Consider the following 21923-nt stretch of genomic DNA (forward strand, 5'->3'; position numbering starts at 1 on the left):
ATATGTATGTTTTCCATTGCAGGCCTTTTCAAACACCACTGCTTGAATGAATTGTTTTAAAGAGACTTACTGTATTTATAGGGAAGGGAGGAAACAGGGAAGGACACGAGGAAAATCTAGTAACTACATAGGGTCTTCCAAAAAGAAAAATGCTACCTATAATTTTAGGTCTAACTTTAATAGTCTTTTTATTCAGCTGGATTTCCAAGAACCGCTTAATATAAAAGTCAGCTCTTGTTTAACTGTTCAGCATAGTTCATGATGATGCATATTACAAAATGTCTCCTAATATATTTTGGGTTCTTACCTTGTGTTCAGTTTGCATTCTATTATGTGCAAGCAAAGGATGTTTTCCTGGTGTTTTGTGTGTTTTCTGATATTGACAGGTGCATGCTTCTATTCACTTGTAATCAATTTGCACAGACTTTTAAGGAGCATCTGCTAAGTTAGGTGAGTCTGTTGCAAGATAAAACACATCACCATTGCCTCTTTGGGTCACTGTTTCCTGAAAACGACTTTGCCCGATCTCAACCACATAGGAACTGCAGGTTTTCCATTAAACATTGCAATCTAAAAATGGCCAGCTGCATATTAAGAAAAAAGTTCCAGAATCAAGACTCTCTATCCCACATGCCCTGCTGCCTGTGATAAAAAAAATTCCGTTTAATTTAGAACTGAGAAACAACTTGAGTTTCCTCCAGAAGCAGATTTAAGACTGTGTGATGCACAAAGCATGGATATTCTGCTCAACAAGCTGTCCGTATTAAGACAGGTGGCTACACTGGCAGGTGGTAGCTGAAATGTTGGTGTGGTCTTCCACAATACCTAAATCTGCTCTATTTAGGACTAACCCAGATGGGAGGAGACAGGCCTTGAATACTGTCTAGAAATTTCAGAAAGGTCTGTCTTCAGGCTAACCAGATGATGGGTATCTTGGGTCACCACTGACAAATGGGAATCCAAGAACAGTGATGTTCTTAAAATCATTGACATCTGGGAATAATCCCACAATGGAGGAAGCAGGCATAATTAGGGACTGGTAAATCATATGGGTGGTTTTAGAAAATTCATGACCGTATAAATGGCCAAGTATTGGATTTCACAATTTGCACAGAATGAATATAGCTAGCAAACTTTAGTCAATTTCATTTACTCCTACAGATGAGTTTTTTGTTTAAGACCTATCAACAATATTCTGTTTTCCGGCTAGGTGTCTTCCATACACATGTGCACAACAGTTCATTCCTCTGTGCACAGCATAGTACGCTGAAGCAATATTTAAAAGATCTTTGTGTAGGGGCATTTCATGACTGCTGTGCCCACTATGAAATTGTGATTTACATAATACCATGATTCAGTTTTTCACTCTGTCAGCTTCCAAGCTTAAACACACTTTCCTAGATCACACAATGACTCAGAGGGACAGGCCACATCAGAAAACCAAAGATTCTTCACAAACCTATCTACTTCCTTCTTCATAATAGCTTCTGATCACATGCTGCAGCCTCAGCATGAAAAAACTGGTCACAGACATTGGAAAACTTGAACAAAACATTAGTATATACCAAACTTGATGAATCTGTGGAGATCATTTTATGTTTCCTGAGTAACTTGCTCAGGTTACGTCTAGACTGCATCCCTCTGTCGACAGAGATGTAGATTAGGCAAGTTGAAATTGCTAATGAAGCAGGGATTTAAATATTCCCCACTTCATTAGTATAAACATGGCTGCTGCTTTTTCAAAATGGAGTTTTTTGGGGAAAAAATGGCACTCTAGATGTGTATCTGTTGAAAATAAACCCTCTTTCAACAGATCCTGTAAACCTAATTTTTTGAGGAATACAGGATCTGTCAAAAAAAGGTTTATTTTCTACAGATCTGGGTCTAGACTGCCGTTTTCTAAAAAGCCTCAGTTTTGAAAAAAGTGGCGGCCATGTTTATGCTAATGAAGTGTGGGATATTTAAATCCCTGCTTCATTTGCAATTTCGATGTGCCTAATCTCTGACAGAGAGGTGTAGTCTAGAAACACCGTCAGTGGCCTCTACTTGAAGCCACACATCTCTGCAATTTTGTATTCATGTTCTGAAGACTGCACATAGACAAGTACACTGAACGTTTTTTGGTAGATCCTCTTGCTTGGGGGTGGAGGGGAAGCCCTCCAGTGGGAATAAGCAAATTTCAGAAGGTTCAGAATCTTTCTGTGGCTTAAATACGTGGTGGTGGTGTTTTTAAGTACTCACCATATGAGACCTCTCTAAAACATCTTTCAAGTTCTTGGTTAATCCTTTCCAATCATGGAGCCCTTGCCAAACATCCAGCCAAATGTAGAAAGTTGTCTCAATTTAAGTATGTGTGAGTTTTAAAGATCTACTACTTCAGGACAGTTAGATTTCTAGATAAAGGTCAGTTCTCTAAGCTGTTTCATCCTACCAGGAAAAACAGAGCTTTCCCTTTGTGCACACAAGTAATTAAATAATGCGCTGACTTTCATCCTGTGCTAACCCAACATAGTGCTATGTAAAGGAGAGAAAAGGTGGATAAATCAAGTAACTGAATTTCTACAATCTCACTAGAACCAAGAATCTCATGGGTTTTGTTCCTCTCCCCTAGTTGTGGAATACATGTCACCCACCGGAGCTGGTGCGTCCAACTTTGGAGAAGACACTCAAGATTCTGCAGATGGATTATGTTGATCTCTATATTATTGAACTGCCAATGGCTTTCAAGGTAAAGAAAAAAGTAGCCCTAATGCTTATTACAGTATCTGCCTGTGCGAACAAAGTCCTCTGACTCTGGAAATTCTTCAAATGTACAGACCACTGTTCGTTTAAACAAGTGGTTCTTTCGTGGCAGGCTAATGCTTGGCATTCTTTGCATTGCATATTGGTCTTCATAGAAGAAGATAAAGCACAATGACATCAACTTCACTGCATGGAGAATCCTGGCCCAGTAGAACAAGCACAACTGCCAACCAGAATAAAATGGGTCTTCACTACTGGTGCTAGGAGAGGCTCCTTTAGCTGTGGTGTCAGAGGGGATATAGATGGCTTCATAAGCTGTTAAACTTCTGCAGGTCTACTTCAGTGATGGGCAACCTAGGCTAGTGAGTGGGCTGCTTAAGAGGCCATCCTTCATCTCAAGTGGGCCATAAGATGGTCGTAACTAAGATGGTCTCCTAGGACAGGGTAGTTTTGCTAATTGCACTTGACTACCATCGCAGCACTTTGAATGAAGAGGGAGCACATGGAAGGCTATTCTAGAACCAAACTCCGCTGGTTAGAAACCTTTTAATTTCCAATTTAAGTTCACTTATGGCTAGATGGGAAGATTAGCAGGAGTTAAATGACTCACAAGGCAAGTCTGAGTTAGTGGTAGAATTAGGGAATAAAACCACTCTCATTCCCAGCCTTTATTTCAACCACTTGACATCTCCATAGTATTTAAAGGCATTGTGGCAAACCATTTTCATAAAATCTTGCATATCTGCTCATTCGTACAGTCAACTAGACAGACTGCTTTGGGAGGACATACTTAACATCTAAACGTGGCTTCCCTGAGGCAGGAATTTAAACAGTCATGCCTTCGTTCCCTTATTCTAGGGATCACTGACATTTGGGGAACCTGTATCATCTCTTTCCAAGTGTTGCCAACTCTTGCAGTTTTATTACCAGTCTTACGCAATTTGGCACTTTTTCTTGAAGTTCCCAGTCTCTTCATGTTAATTAAACTATTGTGCGGGGTGGGGGTGGTATAGGGGTTTACATAAGGAAGTTACTAGCCCTCATGGCTTAAGAGAAGGTTGAAAACCAATGCAAGAACTCCCCAGAAGGCATGTATAAAAAACCAAAACGGAACTAAGCCATTCATCTTGTTTTGAGGGGGAGGCTGGCTCACTTTTAAATGCTCTGATTGGGCAATACTGCTTCCACTTAGAAAGCAATCTACCTGAAACTTTTGCTTCCTGAGAACTCTCAGAGCTCATGCCTGTCTTTGATGGGTGCATTCAAATACCAGTAGAAACCAACACATGGAACTCACTCAGTTAATTAGAGGCTCTGTGTTTCCCTCTCTCCTATGGAAATGGCATCCTGTTCCTTACACATAGTAATTGATCTCAGATGTTGAGAATTATATAAATAAAGCTCTAGTATGGAATCCTTTTAGGTGCATTTTAGAAAATATAGTTCCCACAATCTGGAATTTCCGTTTTCCTTTTACTTATGCTGCTTTCTTCCCATAGTTCATTTTCCCATATGGTGAAGGTCAATGTCCCACAAAATAAAGATATTGACAGCTGCTTTTAAATAAATCTACAGCTGATTCCCTGAGGCCTGCCTCAGTGCACTCTCATTTGCTATTACAATTGCAGTCCTGGAGCTCTGCTCATGCGCCCCTTTGAGGGGGAGGGGGATCCCTTTCTAATATAACATGCAGTGAAGTTGAAGTATGGAGCAATGTCCGGACCCAATCTGAGAAGCATCTCTTGGAACTGAAACAGTTGTTTCTGCAACACCCCCACCCCCCGCCCACAAGGTGGGATTAGTTGACCTAGCTTTCCAGCTCTCCCACCTGCCCCGGCTGTTGTTGGGCCTTTAAATTTGTGAATTAACGGTACTCTGCCAATTGGCACACCAATTTGTGTATTTTGTATAGTAACATTTGTGCCAGCACGTTTGCCTCAAAGTGATATCAGGTTACCAGCAAAACAAAAACCTCTCATTTTGCCCCAGACGAAGGCTTGCTCTCTGAAGGAGATTTCCTTTATTGTAACCAAAACAATTAGCCTCTCATTAATATGTGAAAATAGTGAAGTGTGAAAGAAAATCCACAATCCTGCCTTTTGTGAAATTGTAAACTCCTTTTTTGTCTGGCTTTTGCAGTTCCAAATTATTTTTCAAATAGCCCTTTGAGAGGACATTTGTTCTGACAAATTTACTCTGGAACAGTTCTGAATATAACCAGAAAGTCTTGTAGTATCTCACCATAGCATCTGACTGCATCCCAAAAGAAAATAGACACCCATTGACTTATTTTGATGAACTTTTTGCCTTTTTCCCTGGATGCCTTAGGCAACGTCTAGACTACAAGCCTCTTTCGAAAGAGAGCATCTAGACTGCAACCACTTCTTTCGAGAAAGCAGATCACTTTTTCGGAAGAGAGCACCCAGGCAGTCTGGATGCTCTCTTTCTAAGAAGCCATGTTTGCATTCAAGAACACCTTTTTTCGAAAGAGCACTTTTGAAAAAAGGTGCTCTTCCTCATAAAATGAGGCTTACCGCAATAAAAAACAACAACGCCGTATTCTTTCGATTTACTTTCAAAAGAATGCAGCGGCAGTCTAGACGCAGGGGAAGATTTTTCAAAAAAGGCTACTTTTTTTTTTTTTTAAAACCCTGTAGTCTAGACACATCCTAAGTGGCTAGAAGTGAAATAACCATTTCTCTCTTCCTTTGTTTTTGATTGCCAAGTCAGAGTGGGCTTGACACTTTGTTCTGAAGGCAGTGAGATCTACAGTCCCCCTTTCTTTTGACTGAGTGTATGGGGGGTGGGGAAGTCTATTTAAAATGACCAGTTGTAGGTGGTGAACAAGCATTTATTGTAGGAGGGGGAAAAAGGGGGACCCTCAGAATAAGAAGGGAGAGGGAGGGGAAAAAATTACCTGTCAGTCCCAGTGCTTATGAGGCTACCTAAGTGAGCTGGAAGTATCCCATACTAGCAGTGGGAAGTAGTCTCTAAAATCTAGTAACCAACATCGCTTAATTCTCTAAATTTGTTTGCCTCTTCCCATAAGCCTTGCCTCTATCTTGTCTGATTTCTAATCAGCCTGATCTTTTATCCAAGCACTTTATCTGGCATGTGGGTAGCTGTGAGATGGTCCTATCTGGATCAGTGATTAAAACGAATTTAGAAATGGGTACCATCTGCCTATTATGGGCTTTTTAGATGCTGGCATCTCAATTTCCCACAGCAGTTTCATTTAGATGATATGAAGGATGGGGGAATTAAACGCTGTGGAAATTCACAGGAGGACTCTCTCTGGATCGTGTGTTTTTTGAACCTATCCCTCTGCTGTCTAAAATATGAATAGTCAGAGTAAAGGAATTTGGAGGTAGTGGCCTTAGCTAAACATTCCCTTTCTATTTAATGAGAGTTGGCTCTAAAGCCGTCCTCTTGAATCCAAACCAGCCCATGAACTCTGGGTTGACTAGAAATCCATACCGGCGTTGCAATGACCCTTACCTCTTTTATAATGATCCATATAGAACACACTGAAATTTGAAGTAGTATGTTACAGAATCTTGAAATGTTTGGGCTAGGATCCCATTTTCATAAAAAACTCCAAACTCCTCTCTACTCTTCTCTCACTTTTTCATGCAATTTGAGAGGGAGGAAACAACCTAACTGCTGTCTTACTTTTTCCTGCCCACGCAAAGTTCTTCCAAGAAAGCATAGTGGTAATAATAACAGGCCAGTCTCCTGAGATTTGCTTTAAGGAATATTCTCATTTTTTGGTGTGTGAAACATAGACTTAATTCCACCTCATACTCTCCTCTCTGACACATGAGAGTGTCTGGTTGTAGGGTTCATTTTCATCTTTAAATGCTTTGTAGCTGCATATGTTGAATGTGGAGGTGCCAGACATCAAGCACATGAGTCACAGCTGCATGTTCCTGAGGAATTGCGCACTTTTTTTTAAACTGTGGCTGTCTGAAGTCAGATCACATGCCGCAAAAGGCATTTATGAAAATCAAGTAAAATTAATATCAGATTATTGATTGGCATTTTAAAATGTGTTGCCTGTAGTAGCAACAAATTGACCAGCACATAAGGAAAAGTGGTGTATTTATGGATCAGGCCTAAGAATACTTGCAACCATTCTTAAAGCTCTCTCTAAGGTATCAAGGGAGATGGGGAAAACATGAGGCATGATCCTGAGAGATCCTTGGTACATCTTGGCAGGTGTCACATACATACAACTCTCAATCATATCCCTGGCAGTTGGTCACTTGATAGCAGGGGTGGGCAAAGAGAGCCTCCATGGGCCAAATCTGGCCCGCCAAAGCAGGTTGATCTGGTCCATGGCTGCCCTGTCACTCTCCTGCCCCCAGGCCAATCAAGACCTGGGGCCGGGGGATCACACACAGTCTCCTCCCCCCTGCCAGAGGTGTGCGGTGCCTAGAGTGAACCATCAGCTGTTCAGAACAGCTGGTTCTCTCTCTAGGCAGTGGAGGCAAAGACTTCATGCTCTTCCCCTGCCCACAGACCAATCAGTCTGTGGGTGGGGGAGCACAGATGTGTCCAGGCCCCACCCCTTATACCAGAGACTCCACCCCTTCCAGGGTGGCCAAGAACCCCCTTCTAAAATTATTGCCCACCCCTGCTTGAGAGTGTAACTTTCATTGTTCTTCAGTGTTCCTAAATAGTAAATTGCACAAGCAAGCAGCCTTTGAGGGGAATTTGACTCTTGCAGTAGTCTAGCCAGGGGGAAATGTTTGGCTGCCATGACAGAATATCTGGGAAATTAGGGGATTAATCTCTTGAATGCCATATCCAGGGGCGGATATAGGGCAGGGCGAACGGGGCATGCGCTGCGGAATTATGCTGCCCAGGGCCCCGCAAAATGGTCATCTGCCCCTGGCCATATCCTTTGCAACCTTGAGGCATAACTCAAAATGGGACTTTTTAGTGCATAGGCATACAGAGAGTATATTTCAGGAAGACCATTAAGGACTATAGCATTAAAGTGCTGGTAGGTGAAGGGAAGATGTGGCAAACCCAACATGAATAACCTTTTGAACTTTCAGGAGGTAGCTGAGTTAGTCTGAACAGGATAAACTTTAACAACAAATGGTCTTGTAGCACTTCATAGACTAACAAAACATGTAGATGGTATCATGAGCTTTCATGGGCGCAGCCCACTTCTTCAGATGACTGGAGAGAAGTGGGCTGTGCCCACGAAAGCTCACGATACCATCTATACGTTTTGTTAGTCTATAAAGTGCTACAAGACCATTTGTTGTGTTTTACCTTTTGAACTTTGTATGTTCAGAAAGACCCTAATATTTTGTCCACTGCTAAATGGTGTGTGTGTGTGTGTGTGTGTGTGTGTGTGTGTGTGTAAAGCCTCTGTTCTGAGTAGTGAAAGCCAAAAACTATGACTTTGTTCTTTCAGCCTGGAGATGCAATCTACCCTAGAGATGAAAATGGAAAATTCCTCTACCATGAGACAAATTTATGTGCCACTTGGGAGGTATGTAGTTGTCACATACCTATGCACTCTGAGGAACCTCAACAAGGCATAGCAGGGAAACTTGTGCATCCACTGACCATGCTACTGATTCCACGGATAAGCATGACTTCCGTGTGCTAGAGTGTCTCATTCCACTAGCATTAAACTGACACTCTGGGTACATCTATGCAGTCAATGAAGGTGTGACTAGAACAGACAGGTGTTCCCGTGCAAGCTTTAATCTAGCTCAGTAGGCAATAGAAGTGAAGATATGTCATCTTGGGCTAGCAGCCTAGTACAAGCCTATTGAGGACTGTGGGTGGCTGTCTTGAGTTAACTCATGCCAACATATTTAAAAGGCTGTTACAAGGAGGGAGAAAAATTGTTCCCCTTAACCTCTGAGGATAGGACAAGAAGCAATGGGCTTAAATTGCAGCAAAGGAGGTTTAGGTTGGACATTAGGAAAAACTTCCTAACTGTCAGGGTGGTTAAACACTGGAATCAATTGCCCAGGGTGGCTGTGGAATTCCCATCTCTGGAGATATTTAAGAGCAGGTTAGATAGACATCTATCAGGGATGGGCTAGATGAGAATGGGCAAAATAATGTTGGGCCACAGCCCAGTGAGAGCCTTAGGCAGGCTCCCTGACTTCTGTGTCCCACATGCCACTCAAAGCAGCTGACTACCAGAGCCATGTGTTCTCTGTGTGCTGTTCACGGGGGGAGAGGGAGCCTCCGCATGCTGCCTCGACCACCAGCACAATCTCATAGCTTCCATTGGCTGGAAACCAATAGGAGCCCACACCACCAGCCCTTGACACCTTTCTTCCCACCCTTCCCCCCACACACACCCTCCGAAGCCCAGAGAAGGTCTGGGGCAACCCCACTGTGCCCCAAGTCCTGCCTTTTCCCTCTCCACTGAGCCATGTGGTCCAGGGGACTAGTGGGGCTGGGGGCCAGCTCTGGTAATAGGGGTTCCCTCTTCCTCCCCCTTCCCCCCAACCGCTGCATTCACCAGCATTGGTGGGGGAAGCAGAGCAACGGCCTCAGCTTGTTGCACTTCTCCAGTTGCATCGCTTGCTTCCCAGGGATGAGTACGGGGTAGTCCTGCCCCTTCTCCAAGGAGTGTAGATAGCTGTGGCCATTGCTCCACTTGTCCCAATGCTGCTGGTAAATTGGGGGGAGGGGAGCCAGACCCCTGCTGTGGGCACCTGACTCCTCTCCCCATGATTCCTCTTGCCATCTGCTGTCTGGCCCCTTCTGCCCATGGCGTTTGGGGCGTGTGACTATCCATATTGCCACACAACTTTTGTAAGAGGAAATTCAATGCCCTGCTGTGGCTTAGCACGCAGTGTTGTGGGTCAAAAATTGGACACACTGACAAAATTCTGACGGGTGGGAGGTGGGGGGGGGGGAGGGTGCTCCTGGGACAGGAATGAAGTGGTGCTTTCAGAAACAGCACTGTGCAGAACTTCCCGAGCAGCTGCTTGTAGTACACCAAGCACTAACCAGTGCTGTCAGGTCCTCAGAATCACACATCGCATTCACTTAAACATGAAAAGAGACATCTGTCCCTGTTGCTTGTTTTCCTCAGTCTGTTTCTTATTGTGAGGCTCTAGCATAACATGACTGCTTCAGTAACAATAGGCAGGAAAAACCCAGCTGCTGCTGCTGAGAAGGGGGTCATTGCTGCCCATAAATATTAGGATCAGTCTACACACAGCTGCCTCACACCTCCCCCGAGTAATTTAATTGTTTCAGCGTGGCTTCCGCAGCCAGTACTGTGGTTATTCTTGTTGCCTCACCATTGAATGATGAAAATCATATGGCAAGACGAGGCCAGCCAGAGGCCATAAAACAAATGGAGGCCCTTGCTTCCCTAATTCCCCTATTCATTTAAATCAGAAAAGAATAATAAAACTGACAAGCAGGACCATTCAGAACCCAGATGTTGGAGACAAATAGAGTCTCCTGTAACTCTGCACCCTGAACAGCCACTGGATTTGTTGGAGAGGTTTGGGTGTGTGAGGGAAAAGAGAAGACTTTCTGTAAGCAAAGATACTCTTCTCCTGGTAGTGAAGCAGAGCACAAATTAAAGGCGAATATCCAAGTATGCCTACTGAAGGATTTATTACAGGTTTACCTTGTTCTTACTCCTTAACTACATGGCCGTATTTGCATTTCAAACAAATCCTGTGTTCCCCACAGCCCTGTCTTCTCCTCTTGCTACTTCATTTTGCAATGAAGCCTTAATGCTGGTTTTTCTGATGGGCATCTGACACCAAGATAGTGCCATGAAATCACATACGTATGACTTACCTGTCAAGTTTGTCAGGAGGAGATCCTGGACTAACACCGACACAGCTGAAATAATACTTGGACTAATTTAGAAAGTGACAAGGAAGAGAGTGCATTTCTTGTTCGGATGTTGTCTCCTTTTCCCCATCCCAAAAGTTGAAGCAGTGTGACAGTCCCTCTAAAGTTTGAAATAAAACTCTCTGGAAGTGAACATGTGAAATGTCTAAGTGCTATACCTCAAATGTCCCTTCTGATTTTCTCTGGTTCCTGGGATGGTTCAGCCCTGCTATGCAATAACATTGAGAGGTGAGGTGCCTTGGTTTGGTCTTCTGAAAAGCCGGGATTGTACGAGAATTGAATTTAGAATAGGAAACTAGTATCTATCACCTCTGTGATGGAGTGCTAACCCTCCAAAGCGTTTCCTGGAAGCCATGCACTCTATTCAGGACTCTGTCTAGGGAGCTAGGAGTATTTCACCTAATAATGCTGACCTTTCAGTTTCTCTGGAGGCTTTCCATCCAAGTTTTCTTCCTGATGCTCCCTGTTCTTCTCTTTGCAGGCTTTGGAAGCATGTAAAGACGCTGGCTTGACAAAATCCATTGGAGTCTCCAACTTCAACCGGAGGCAGCTGGAAATGATTTTGAACAAGCCAGGGCTGAAGCACAAACCGGTCAGCAATCAGGTATGGTTCCAAGCAGTACTCTACCTGCAATGGGCACTGTGGTACAGTGCTCAGAGGGAATACAAATATTCTGCATATGAGGAGTTGTGTGCATATACCTATGATCTGCTGCAGGTAGTAAGCTACCCTCTGTACTGCCAAATTACACTCACTCTTATACACAAAATAAACATCCAAAGAGGCTGGGAACATCCATTTCCTTCCAGATCCCTCTCCAGTGCTTGAAAACCAGAGTCTGTCCCATGCTATATGAGTTTTAGGTGCCATGGGAATACTTCTAATCAAGAGAGGCATGGCTAAATCTTCAGGTCTCAGTTCCTTGACCCACGAAGGTTCCTAACAGCCTGAGACATACATGCCTCTATCAGAGGCTAACCAACCATCTGTGAAGCATCATTTAAAACAATTAAAATCCCAACCCTATAACATATGGGACATTGAGGTATTCTAAGCTTTCTGGGTCTGCTAGGAGTGATCTTTTAAGAAACTGCAACAAGCCAAAGAATTTCTAAGGCATTCTTGATTATCTCCTTTCCACAGATCATTGTATGAAGGTACAAGACCAAAAACTAACTTAGCAATAAAGACCATGCTATAAGCTGAAGTTTAATTTGCCACTAATGTCCATGGTGAAGCCTAAGTAAAACCATGAAAACAGGGCCCCTAATCATTTATTTCAGCGTGGCTTTTCTGGATGCAAGCCAGTAGCACAGGGGTGGACAATAATTTTTGATGAGGTGCGGGCCCCTCCAAGATTTTGGTAAGTGGTCAAGAGCCGCACTTTTCTGTGGCAGAGGTGCAGGGCATGGATAGAGGCTGAGTACAGAAGGGGGCTTAGAGTAGGAGATTGGGATGCAGGAGAGGTCTGAAAGAAGTTGTGACCTGGGGCAGGGGATTGGGGTGTAGGCTCCAGGAGGGGGTATGGGTGAAGGAGAGGATTCTGACCTGGGGGAATGGTTCAGAAGGGAGTTCAGAAGGGTTGGGTTAGACTTGGGACAAGGGATTGGGATGAAGCAGGGAGTGCAGGGTCAGGGCTGGGGGCTGGGTGCAAGAGAGGATTCAAGTCTGGGGGAGGAGTGTGGGAGGAGGTGTAGGGTTTGAGAGGGAGTTGTGACCTGGGGGAGAGGGGAGTACAAGTGCAGAGAGTTTGGGTGGTGACCTGGGGCAGGCAGTTGGGGTGCAGGAGGGATGCCAGATGCAGGCTCTGGTTGGGAGGTGCTTACCTAGGTGGCTCTGCTCAGGAGCCCAACAGGACCCCCATGCAGCCTCCCATTTTCTGCAGCCCCATGCCACTTAAAGTGGCCAGCTGCTGGGGCCATGTGTGCCTCTATGCCATGCACAGCTAATGAGTTGCAATAATTGTGCTCTGGGAGGGGGCAGCACACAAAGTACCCCCCCCCCCACACACACACACACAAGGGGCATCTGGTACGTAGAGGCATATGACAGCAGCCAGGCTTTGGAAGGCAAGGAGCCTACTTGAGGGTCCCAGCAGGCCAAATTTTGTGCCCCTCCCCGCCCTGCATCCACATCTGGTGGTGGCTAGGGTGGCTTTTGATCTGATGTTGAGTAGAGACATTGTTAGAGATTTCCAGTGACAGCTGTCGTGACTGATGCTAAGAGTTGTCCTCCTTGGCAGCATCCGAAGAGAGGCCAAAGATTGCATGGGAAAGAGAGGAAACTGTCCTCTCACCATTAGAGGGCCACCAGCAAGGCAGCGTTGGGGGGAGTCTGGCACTGTCTTTGTAGCTATTCTTAGGTTACATGGGAGTTTCTTTGTCTCAAGGGCTGTCCCTTTTATTTTTTTGCCAGCACCAAAGTTCAAGTTAAAAACAAGGGTACAAACTCCAAAGAGCATAACTGTTTCTGGCTGGATTGTCTGACTCTTAAGACTGGGACTTTTCAGCTTAGAAAAGAGGAGACTAAGGGGCTAGGAGAGAGGTCTATAAAATGATGGCTGTTGTAGAGAAAGTAGATAACTTTTCCTTATTTACTTGTTCTGTAACATAAGAATTAGGGGTCACCAAATGTAATTAATAGGGAGCAGGTTTAAAACAAAAGGAAGCACTTCACACACTGCACAGTCAACCTGTGGAACTTCTTGCCAGAGAATGTTGTGAAAGACAGGTCTGTAACAGGGTTCCCTCCCCTCTCCCCTTCCCCCCCCCCCCCAAAAAAAAAGGCCACCTAGATAAATTCATGGAGGTTAGGTTCATCAATGCCATTAGCCAGGATGGGTAGGAATGGTGTCCCTAGACTCTGCTTGCCAGAAGCTGGGAATGGATGATAGGGGAGGGATCACTTGCTGATTACCTGTTCTGTTCATTCCCTCTGGGGCACCTGTCATTGGCCACTGTCAGACAGGATAGTGGGCTAGATGGGTCTTTGGTCCAACCCAGTATGGCTGTTCTTATATTCTTACCTCTGCCAAGATTATTAGGTCCAGAGAGTGTAGCATTGCCTGTTTATCATAGCCTTCTTCCATGCAATTCCAAAGGGTTTGCATTAACTTCCGGAACTTATAAACGCAAACTACTTGTATAGCTCGGGAATAAACCTCTGAGAAGTTAGGCACGTAGCCAAAAAACTCACTATATGGGTGAAGACACATGGTGGCCTCAGTTGAAATGGTAGAGGTTAGGAGAAGCCATACCAACAATGCCCCTGGTTTTTTTGCTTTTATGTTTTATTTTATTCCCTTCAATTTTCTGTTGATGGTTAAGCAGTCATCCAGCTTTCATAAGGCAAACAGAGAGCCATTCTTTTGGATGCAAGAAGAGACAAATGGCTACCTGATATTTGTAAAATGCTCCTGCCTCCTGGCATAGATCTCTCTCAAAAGACCAGAGTCATAGCTATTCAAGTGACTATATATACCTGTTAGGCAAACATCAATAGCTACTTGTATACTTCCAGTCTCTCGTCCATATCTTATTTGCTATCTGTCCTTTGGGGAGGAGGCAAATTTCCCCATGTAATTACAATAACATTATTGCAAAGTGTTAAACTGTCTGAATTGTATCCCAAAAAGGAGGCCCACATTCCAAGTCTTCGACTTTTGTGAATGTATCAAACTTTTTCTCTTGCATGGACCTGCTCAACATCTGTTGTCATTGGAGCTGGATGAAATTTTCTATGTGACACCTCTTTAGCTGAAAAATGCAGATTTGAGTCAACCATAGATTAGAATTCATGTTGAATATGCAAAATTGTTTTGATTAAACCTAAACATTCCAAAAATCTAAGCCTGATTTTTGGCACTTCTGAAATATCCCCAAATAAAAACTACTTTTCATTTTAAAAAAGCACTTTAGCTTTTTTAAATCTAAATGCTCAAAAAATGTGTGGTGTTCCAGGTTAACTTATAAATGAATCAAAAATTCAAAAGTCTTTTTTATTGATCCGTAACACTTCTTTTGATATGGACAGGAACGTGAAAAATCAGTTATTTCCACAGCTCTTCTTTTGGGACGGTCAGGATGGACCCTACCACCACCAGCCTGACCAGGGTTTGAATGATAAACACAGGAGATGAGATCCCCTTTCCTTAAACCATTTTCCTCTACAGCCTCTAATTCATCTGAGATTATGACTTGGTCAAATATATTGAATAATTTCTTGACATCTTTCTGATTTGTCTTTTTTTATTTTAATTCAATTGCTTCTTCTGTTTCACTCATGTAGGTTGAATGCCACCCATATTTCACTCAGCCCAAGCTCTTCGAATTTTGTAGACAACATGATATTGTCATTGTTGGGTACAGCCCACTAGGAACCTCAAGGGATGAAAGATGGTAAGTTTTCACACTAGCCTCGTTGTGGGGTGAACTCTGCTGCTAGATGGTTGCAAATCTCTCCACGGGGATCTAACAACAAGTAATATAATGGCTTCTCCGAAATCCTTGCTGTTCTCCAGTGAGGCAAGTATGACTGTTTGGAGCTGGGCATCTCTCTGAAGAATGTTATCAAAGTTCTTAATTTGGGTCTTGGGTAAATCTACTCCAGCAACATTTTACAAGCTGTATAACTTTTCTGACTTGGGAATTCAAAGTGTAATTCCCAGTGTTCCTCAGGCCAGCAGGCTATACACTGGGATATGTCTACATTGCAACTGGGAATGATACTTGCCCAGGTAAACAGACTTGTTAGTGCACTAAAATTAGTGGTGTGGACATTCCAGCTCAGGCTCCAGCTTTGGCTCCAGACCACTCAGCCCCCTGAGTATGAGCTCTTGTGGCTTGCCTGAGTACCCACCAGTGCCACAACATCTATGCCACTATTTTTAGTGCATTGGCACGAGTCTCTTGACGTATCCTAAGGAGACTTGCTCCCAGTACAGTGTGGACATTGGCAACACTGTAGTCTGACCCTCTGAAGTGATCCCCTTGCCTTGCTCTGTCAATAAGGAAAGCCAGCGAGTGAGCCCCATAGGGAATCCCCTTGACCAGAAGAGAGGCAGTTGTTGTATAGAATTCTGAGGCTGAAATGAGGAGCTGTACGGTGGGGAAACACTCCAAGGCAGCCAACAGGCTTGCTGGGCCCCTTGACAAAATAGAAGGGCCTGGCTCCTTGTCTAGGGAAGGAGCAGAGCCTTGGGGAGGGGCAGGGAACTAGCCTCCCCCAACCAGCCCTTCAGCACTGCCTGGATCATACCACTCAAGGCTGTGGCCTGGGGTTTTAGGCCCTGGGGCAGCTGCCTCCTTTGACCACCCTTTGGCAGCCCTGTGAACCCACAGTCATTTAGGGCACCAACCAGATCAGAAGACCTACCCAGTGGAAACCAAATGGAACTTCTCCTAGAAGTCCTAAAGAATCTCTCTCCCAGCCTCAGCTACATTCCATTTCTCCTTTTCTCTGCACAATTGATTCCACAATGACTCGATTTGGGCTGTGAGATATCTGACTCGGAAGTGAAGATTGTGATTATCAGGAAACAAAAGTACAATACCAGCCCTCCCATGGGTTAGAGTATGCCTGTATGGTTTGAACCTGATCAGAGGTTTGAGGTGGATAACTTATTAGATCAACATAGAATACTAGGCCTGGAAGGGACCTCGAGAGGTTGAATCCAGTCCTCTGTCCTCATGGTAGGATCCAGTATTGTCTAGACCATCCCTGATAGACATTTATCTAACCTACTCTTAGATATCTCCAGAGATGGAGATTCCACAACCTCCCTGGGCAACTTATTCCAGAGTTTAACCACCCTGACAATTAGGAACTTTTTCCTAATGTCCAACCTAAACCTCCCTTGCTGCATTTTGAGCCCATTGCTTCTTCTATCCTCAGAGGCCAAGGAGAAGAATTTTTCTCCTTCCTTGTGACACCCTTTTAGATACAGGCAGTCCCCAAGTTATGCAGTTACGAACGGGGATTTTCTCCTCCGGGGCGAGAAAAGCTGCTCCCCGTCTCCCTGGTCTGCTGGCTCCCCCAGCAGACCAGGGAGACGGGGAGCAAAGCGGCGGAGGACCCGGGCCGGACCCGCGGCGCTTCCAGCTGATCTGGAAGCGCCGCAGTCCGGCCCGGGTCCTCTGCCGCTTTGCTCCGCGTCTCCCTGGTCTGCTGGGGGGGGGACGCAGCTAGTGCCCCCCGCCCAGCAGACCAGGGAGACGTGGCACAAAGCCCGGGGCCTGTGGTAGAGCAGGTGGGGCGCTGCCGGTTGGTCCCGCAGCACCGCTCCTTGGCGCTACTGGACCAACCCGGCAGCACCCCAACTGCTCTGCCCCAGGAGTCCTGATTCAGCCGCTGCTGATCAGTTTCAGCAGCGGCTGAATCAGGACGCCTGGAGCAGAGCAGCTGGGGTGCTGCTGGGTTGGTCCTGTAGCGCCGAGGAGTGGCCGCGCTACTGGACCAACCCAGCAGCACCCGAGATGCTCTGCCCCAGGTGTCCCCAAGTGAGCCACTGCTGAAACTGACCAGCGGCTGACTACAGGAAGTTCCAACTTACATACAGATTCAACTTAAGAACAAACCTACAGTCCCTATCTTGTACGTAACCCGGGGACTGCCTGTACTGAAAATCACTATCATGTCCCCTCTCAATCTTCTCTTTTCCAAGCTAAACAAGCCCAGTTCTTTCAGTCTTCCTTCATAGGTCATGTTCTCTAGACCTTTAATCATTCTTGTTGCTCTTCTCTGGACCTTCTCCAATTTCTCCACATCTTTCCTGAAATGTAGTGCCCAGAACTGGACACAATACTCCAACTGAGGACTAATCAGCACAGAGTAGAGCGGAAGAATGACTTCTTGTGTCTTGCTAACACACCTGTTAATGCATCCTAGAATCATGGTGGGTTTTTTTTTTTTGCAACAGCATCACATTGTTGACTCCTATTTAGCTTGTGGTCCACTATAACTCCTAGATTCCTTTCTGCTGTTTTCCTTCCTAGATAGTTGCTTCCCATTCTGTATGTGTGGAACTGATTGTTCCTTCCTAAGTGGAATACTTTGCATTTGTCCTTATTAAACTTCATCCTGTTTACCTCAGACCATTTCTCCAATTTGTCCAGATCATTTTGAATTATGAACCTATCCTCCAGATTAGTCGCAACCTCTCCCAGCTTGGTATCATCTGCAAGCCTAATAAGCGTACTTTCTATGCCAATATCTAAATCGTTGATGAAGATATTGAAGGAAGCCGGTCCCAAAACAGACCCCTGCGGAACCTCACTTGTTATACCTTTCCAGCAGGATTGTGAATCATTAATAACTACTCTGAGTACGGTTATCCAGCCAGTTATGCACCCACCTTATAGTAGCCCCATCTAAGTTGTATTTTCCTAGTTTATTGATAAGAATAGCATGCAAGACCATGCCTTACTAAAATCTAGGTATACCACATTCACTGCTTCTCCCTTTCCATAAGACTCGTTATCCTATCAAAGAAAGCTATCAGATTGGTTTGACATAATTTGTTCTTTATAAATCCATACTGGCTGTTCCCTATCACCTTATTATTTTCTAGGTGTTTGCAGATGATTTCCTTAATTACTTGTTCCATTATCTTTCCTGGCACAGAAATTAAACTGACTGGGTTGTTCTTATTTCCCTTTTTATAGATGGACATTATATTTGCCCTTTTTCAGTCTTCTGGAATCAGTCCTGTCTTCCATGATTTTCCAAAGATGATCGCTAAAGCTCAGATATCTTCTCTATCAGCTCCTTGAAATGCATCCTAGAATACTCATCAGGCCCTGGTGACGTGCAGACATCTCACTTTTCTAAGTGACTTTTAACTTGTTCTTTATTTTATTATCCTCTAAACCAGTGGTCCCCAACATTTAGAGGCTCCCGGGCACCCGAGGGGTGGGGCCACTCACGTGCCGGGCGCCCGAGGGGCGGGGCCCATGCATCCGGGGGCACGCCATGGGACTGGGATGCCTTTGCACCCAGCACCGGCATGTGCCCCAGGGCCGGGGTTGGGGCTGCCCAAGTGCCTTGCGCCTGGGGCCGAGGCTGCCCAAGTGCTTTGTGCCGTGAGCCCGGGGCCGGCGCTGCCGCCCGACTAGGGCCGGCACCGGCGCTGCTTGAGCGCCGTGCGCCCGCATGTGCTCCGGGGTTGGCTGCCCGAGCGCCGCATGCCCAGTGCCAGTGCGTGTCGCGCCCCTGAGGCCGGCACCTCCCGTGCGCCGTGCGCCGGGGGCGGGCGGGCCTAGGTTGTCGGCGGGCGCGCACAAATGCCCCGGCGGGCGCTACATGCCCACGGGCACTGCGTTGGGGACCACTGCTCTAAACCTACCTCCTTCCCACTAGCATTCACACTGTTAGGCATTCCTTCATCAGACTTCTCGGTGAAGACGAAAACAAAAGTCATTAAGTATCTCTGTCATTTTCAAATTTCCTGTTACTGTTTCTCTCTCCTCACTGAGCAGTGGGCTTACCCTGTTCTTGGTCTTTCTCTTGCTTCTAATATATTTATAGAATGTCGTTTTGTTTTGTTTTATGCCTTTAGCTAGTTTGAGATCATTTTGTGCCTTTGCCTTTCTAATCTTGCCCTTGCATTTCTGTATTGTTTGCCTATATTCATCCTTTGTAATTTGTCCTTTCCATTTTTTTATGACTCCTTTTTTATTTTTAGATTATGTAAGATCATCTGGTTAAGCCAAGGCGGCCTTTTCCCATATTTTCTATCTTTCCGACGCAGTGGAATAGCTTGCTTTTGGCCCCTTAATAATGTCCCTTTGAACTGCCAACTCTCTTCAGTTGTTTTTCCCCCTCAGTCTTGCTTCCCATGGAACCTTACCTACCAGCTCTCTGAGCTTACCAAAATCTGCCTTCCTGAAATCCATTGTCTCTAGTTTGCTGTTCTCCCTTCTACCATTCCTTAGAATCATGAACTCTGATTTCATGATCACTTTCACCCAAGCTGCCTTACATTTTCAAATTCTCAACCAGTTCTTCCCTATTCGTTAAAATCAAATCTAGAACCGCTTTTCTCTCCCCCCCCCCCAGTAGCTTTTTCAATCTTCTGAAATAAAAAGTTGTCTTCAATGCAATCCAAGAATTTACTGGATAGTCTGTGCCCCGCTGTGTTAGTTTCCCAACATGTATCTGGATTGTTCAAGTCCCCCATCGCCACCAAAACCTGTGCTTTGGATGATTTTGTTGTTTAGATTATCAAGTCCATCCCTTTGCCCAGGTAGGACTGATACCCATGGTACACTCTCTCTAGAGTCCTGTCCTGTTTACTTTGAAAAGAAGTTCTGAATGATGTTGCTCCTGGGGGAGACAAACTGCCTTCCAAACCTTATTGCTTGATTTACTGTTTGCCTCAAGTGCTATTGTAATGTATTAGGCAATCAAATACTTCCAAATACTTTCCATGTTGAAACAGTTGAATGCTGGCGCTCAGTCTGTAAACTGCACTCTGAGAATGAGCAGATGAAATTTTGCATGTTGTTACTTGTCACAGGATGGCACTCATCCCCACAGGGCCTCCCACTGGTCACTCCAGAAATCAGCTTTCCTGCTAAAGACTTCCCTCTGCTGGTCAGTGTCCCAGCCTCTGGTGCAGGTCTTCTCCTGGTTCAGCTTCATGTCCCTTCCTGGTCATGGTGCCCTTCCCTCCTCTGACTGTCTAGCTCAGTGCCTCTGCACTCTGGGGTCCCTGCTTCCAGGGAACCCCCCATTCCTCTATACCCACCTTGCCTCTTTGACCTGCTGCCAGCCATCCTCACAAACTGCAGTCTGAAATGGCCACTCATCATTGGCAAGGGGAGCATACCTGCTGCCTTTTCCTGTCACTGGCTGTGTCCCTGCAGCCTTAGTACGCTCAGACCCTGCAGGCTAGGGGTGAGGTCGGGCGTGCGTGCATGCGTGTTTTTTTTTTTTTCTCCTGCCTTCCAGGAGCCCTTATTTTTTCAGCCCCAGCTGGGCCATAATTGGTTGCATCTGCCTCAGCTGTGGGCTGGGTTTTAATCTTTAATAGGCCAATGCCAAGCAGTTGTCCACAAATCTTACTGATAGACAGAAGCTGTGGGAAACCATGCAAAAGTGGTAACTGATGCAAGAACTAATCTTCATTTCATAATTGCCCAAATTGGTTTTTGCTTTGGATTTCAGCTCTCTGCATTCTCATTAAGTACTCCAGAATCATAATAGGTTTAAAACAAACAAAAGGAAGCACTTGTTCACAAAACACACAGTCAATCTGCGGAACTCCTTTCCAGAGGATGTTGTAAAGGCAAGGACTTTTACCAGTTCAAAAAAAGAGCTAGATAAATTCATGGAAGTTAGGTCCATTAATGGACCTATTAGCCAGGATGAGTAGGAACGGTGTCCCTAGACTCTGTTTGTCAGAAGCTGGGAATAGGTGACAGGAATGGCATCACTTGATTACCTGTTCTGTTCATTCTCCCTGGGGACACCTACCATTGGCCATTGTTGGAAGATGTCTGACCTAGTATGACTGTGATAATAACCCCACTTTTTTTTTTAATTCAAGGGTAAATGTGTCTTCCCCTCCTTTACTGAAGGACCCTGTCCTGAATGCCATTGCAGAAAAATATAACAAGACGGCAGCACAGATCACTCTGCGTTTCAGCATCCAACGAGGGATAGTGGTCATTCCCAAGAGCTTCAATCCACAGCGGATCAAAGAAAACTTCCAAGTAAATTATAGATTAGTCTCTACTTCACTGATACCTGCTGATCCTGTTTAGGATGTCTCCCCCTTCTCTTCTGAAGCAAACAGGAAATTCAGCAACCTCATAAACCTTTTCTGTGTTGACTTACTCACCCTCATTTCTATCATCCAGTGATGGCATAATAGAGGGGAAGCTAGTATGGACAGGATATGGATGGGAGTCTTCATCAGTGTCATCTAGACTTATTCCAAATAGGCTAAAACTCCAGCAGCCAATTTACACTAGTGCTCTCACTTACAGTAGTGCAACAGTAAGATCAAGTAAACACAATGTAGGTGGACCAGTTTTATCTGTTTGTAATGGCACTAAAGGTATGTGCAGCTTGTATCCTCTAATTCCCAGCCATTGCTCAGGGCTTGTAGTTTCTTGATAGCAAGACATAGAGGAGGTGTTCTGTATCCTTCTGCCTATACGGTCGGAAGGTTTGCAACTTTCCCTAAAGAGTCAAGCATGACTCTCAACCCCTTCACTCTGTGTGTGTGTCTCCCTTATTGCTCCCCCTTTTCTAAGCAGTCTTTCTCCCTTAAGAAAATGGCCTAGAGGGGCTAGAAGAATTGCCATTCTTCCCT

The 21923-nt window shown here is 45.0% G+C and overlaps 1 protein-coding gene across 1 annotated transcript in view; it reads left to right on the forward strand.

Annotated features, from left to right (window-relative positions):
* Nucleotides 1–21923, forward strand: part of AKR1D1 (aldo-keto reductase family 1 member D1) — a 46344-nt gene that overhangs the window by 17527 nt on the left and 6894 nt on the right. Inside the window, exons 3-7 of the mRNA XM_075939569.2 lie at nucleotides 2612–2728; nucleotides 8174–8251; nucleotides 11087–11209; nucleotides 14894–15003; nucleotides 21153–21318. Of these exons, the coding sequence (XP_075795684.1) occupies nucleotides 2612–2728; nucleotides 8174–8251; nucleotides 11087–11209; nucleotides 14894–15003; nucleotides 21153–21318 (594 nt within the window). The remainder of the gene's footprint in view (nucleotides 1–2611; nucleotides 2729–8173; nucleotides 8252–11086; nucleotides 11210–14893; nucleotides 15004–21152; nucleotides 21319–21923) is intronic.

Source organism: Pelodiscus sinensis, chromosome 1 (genome assembly GCF_052426305.1).
Source record: "Pelodiscus sinensis isolate ZL-2025 chromosome 1, ASM5242630v1, whole genome shotgun sequence".
Taxonomy (NCBI): Eukaryota; Metazoa; Chordata; order Testudines; family Trionychidae; genus Pelodiscus; species Pelodiscus sinensis.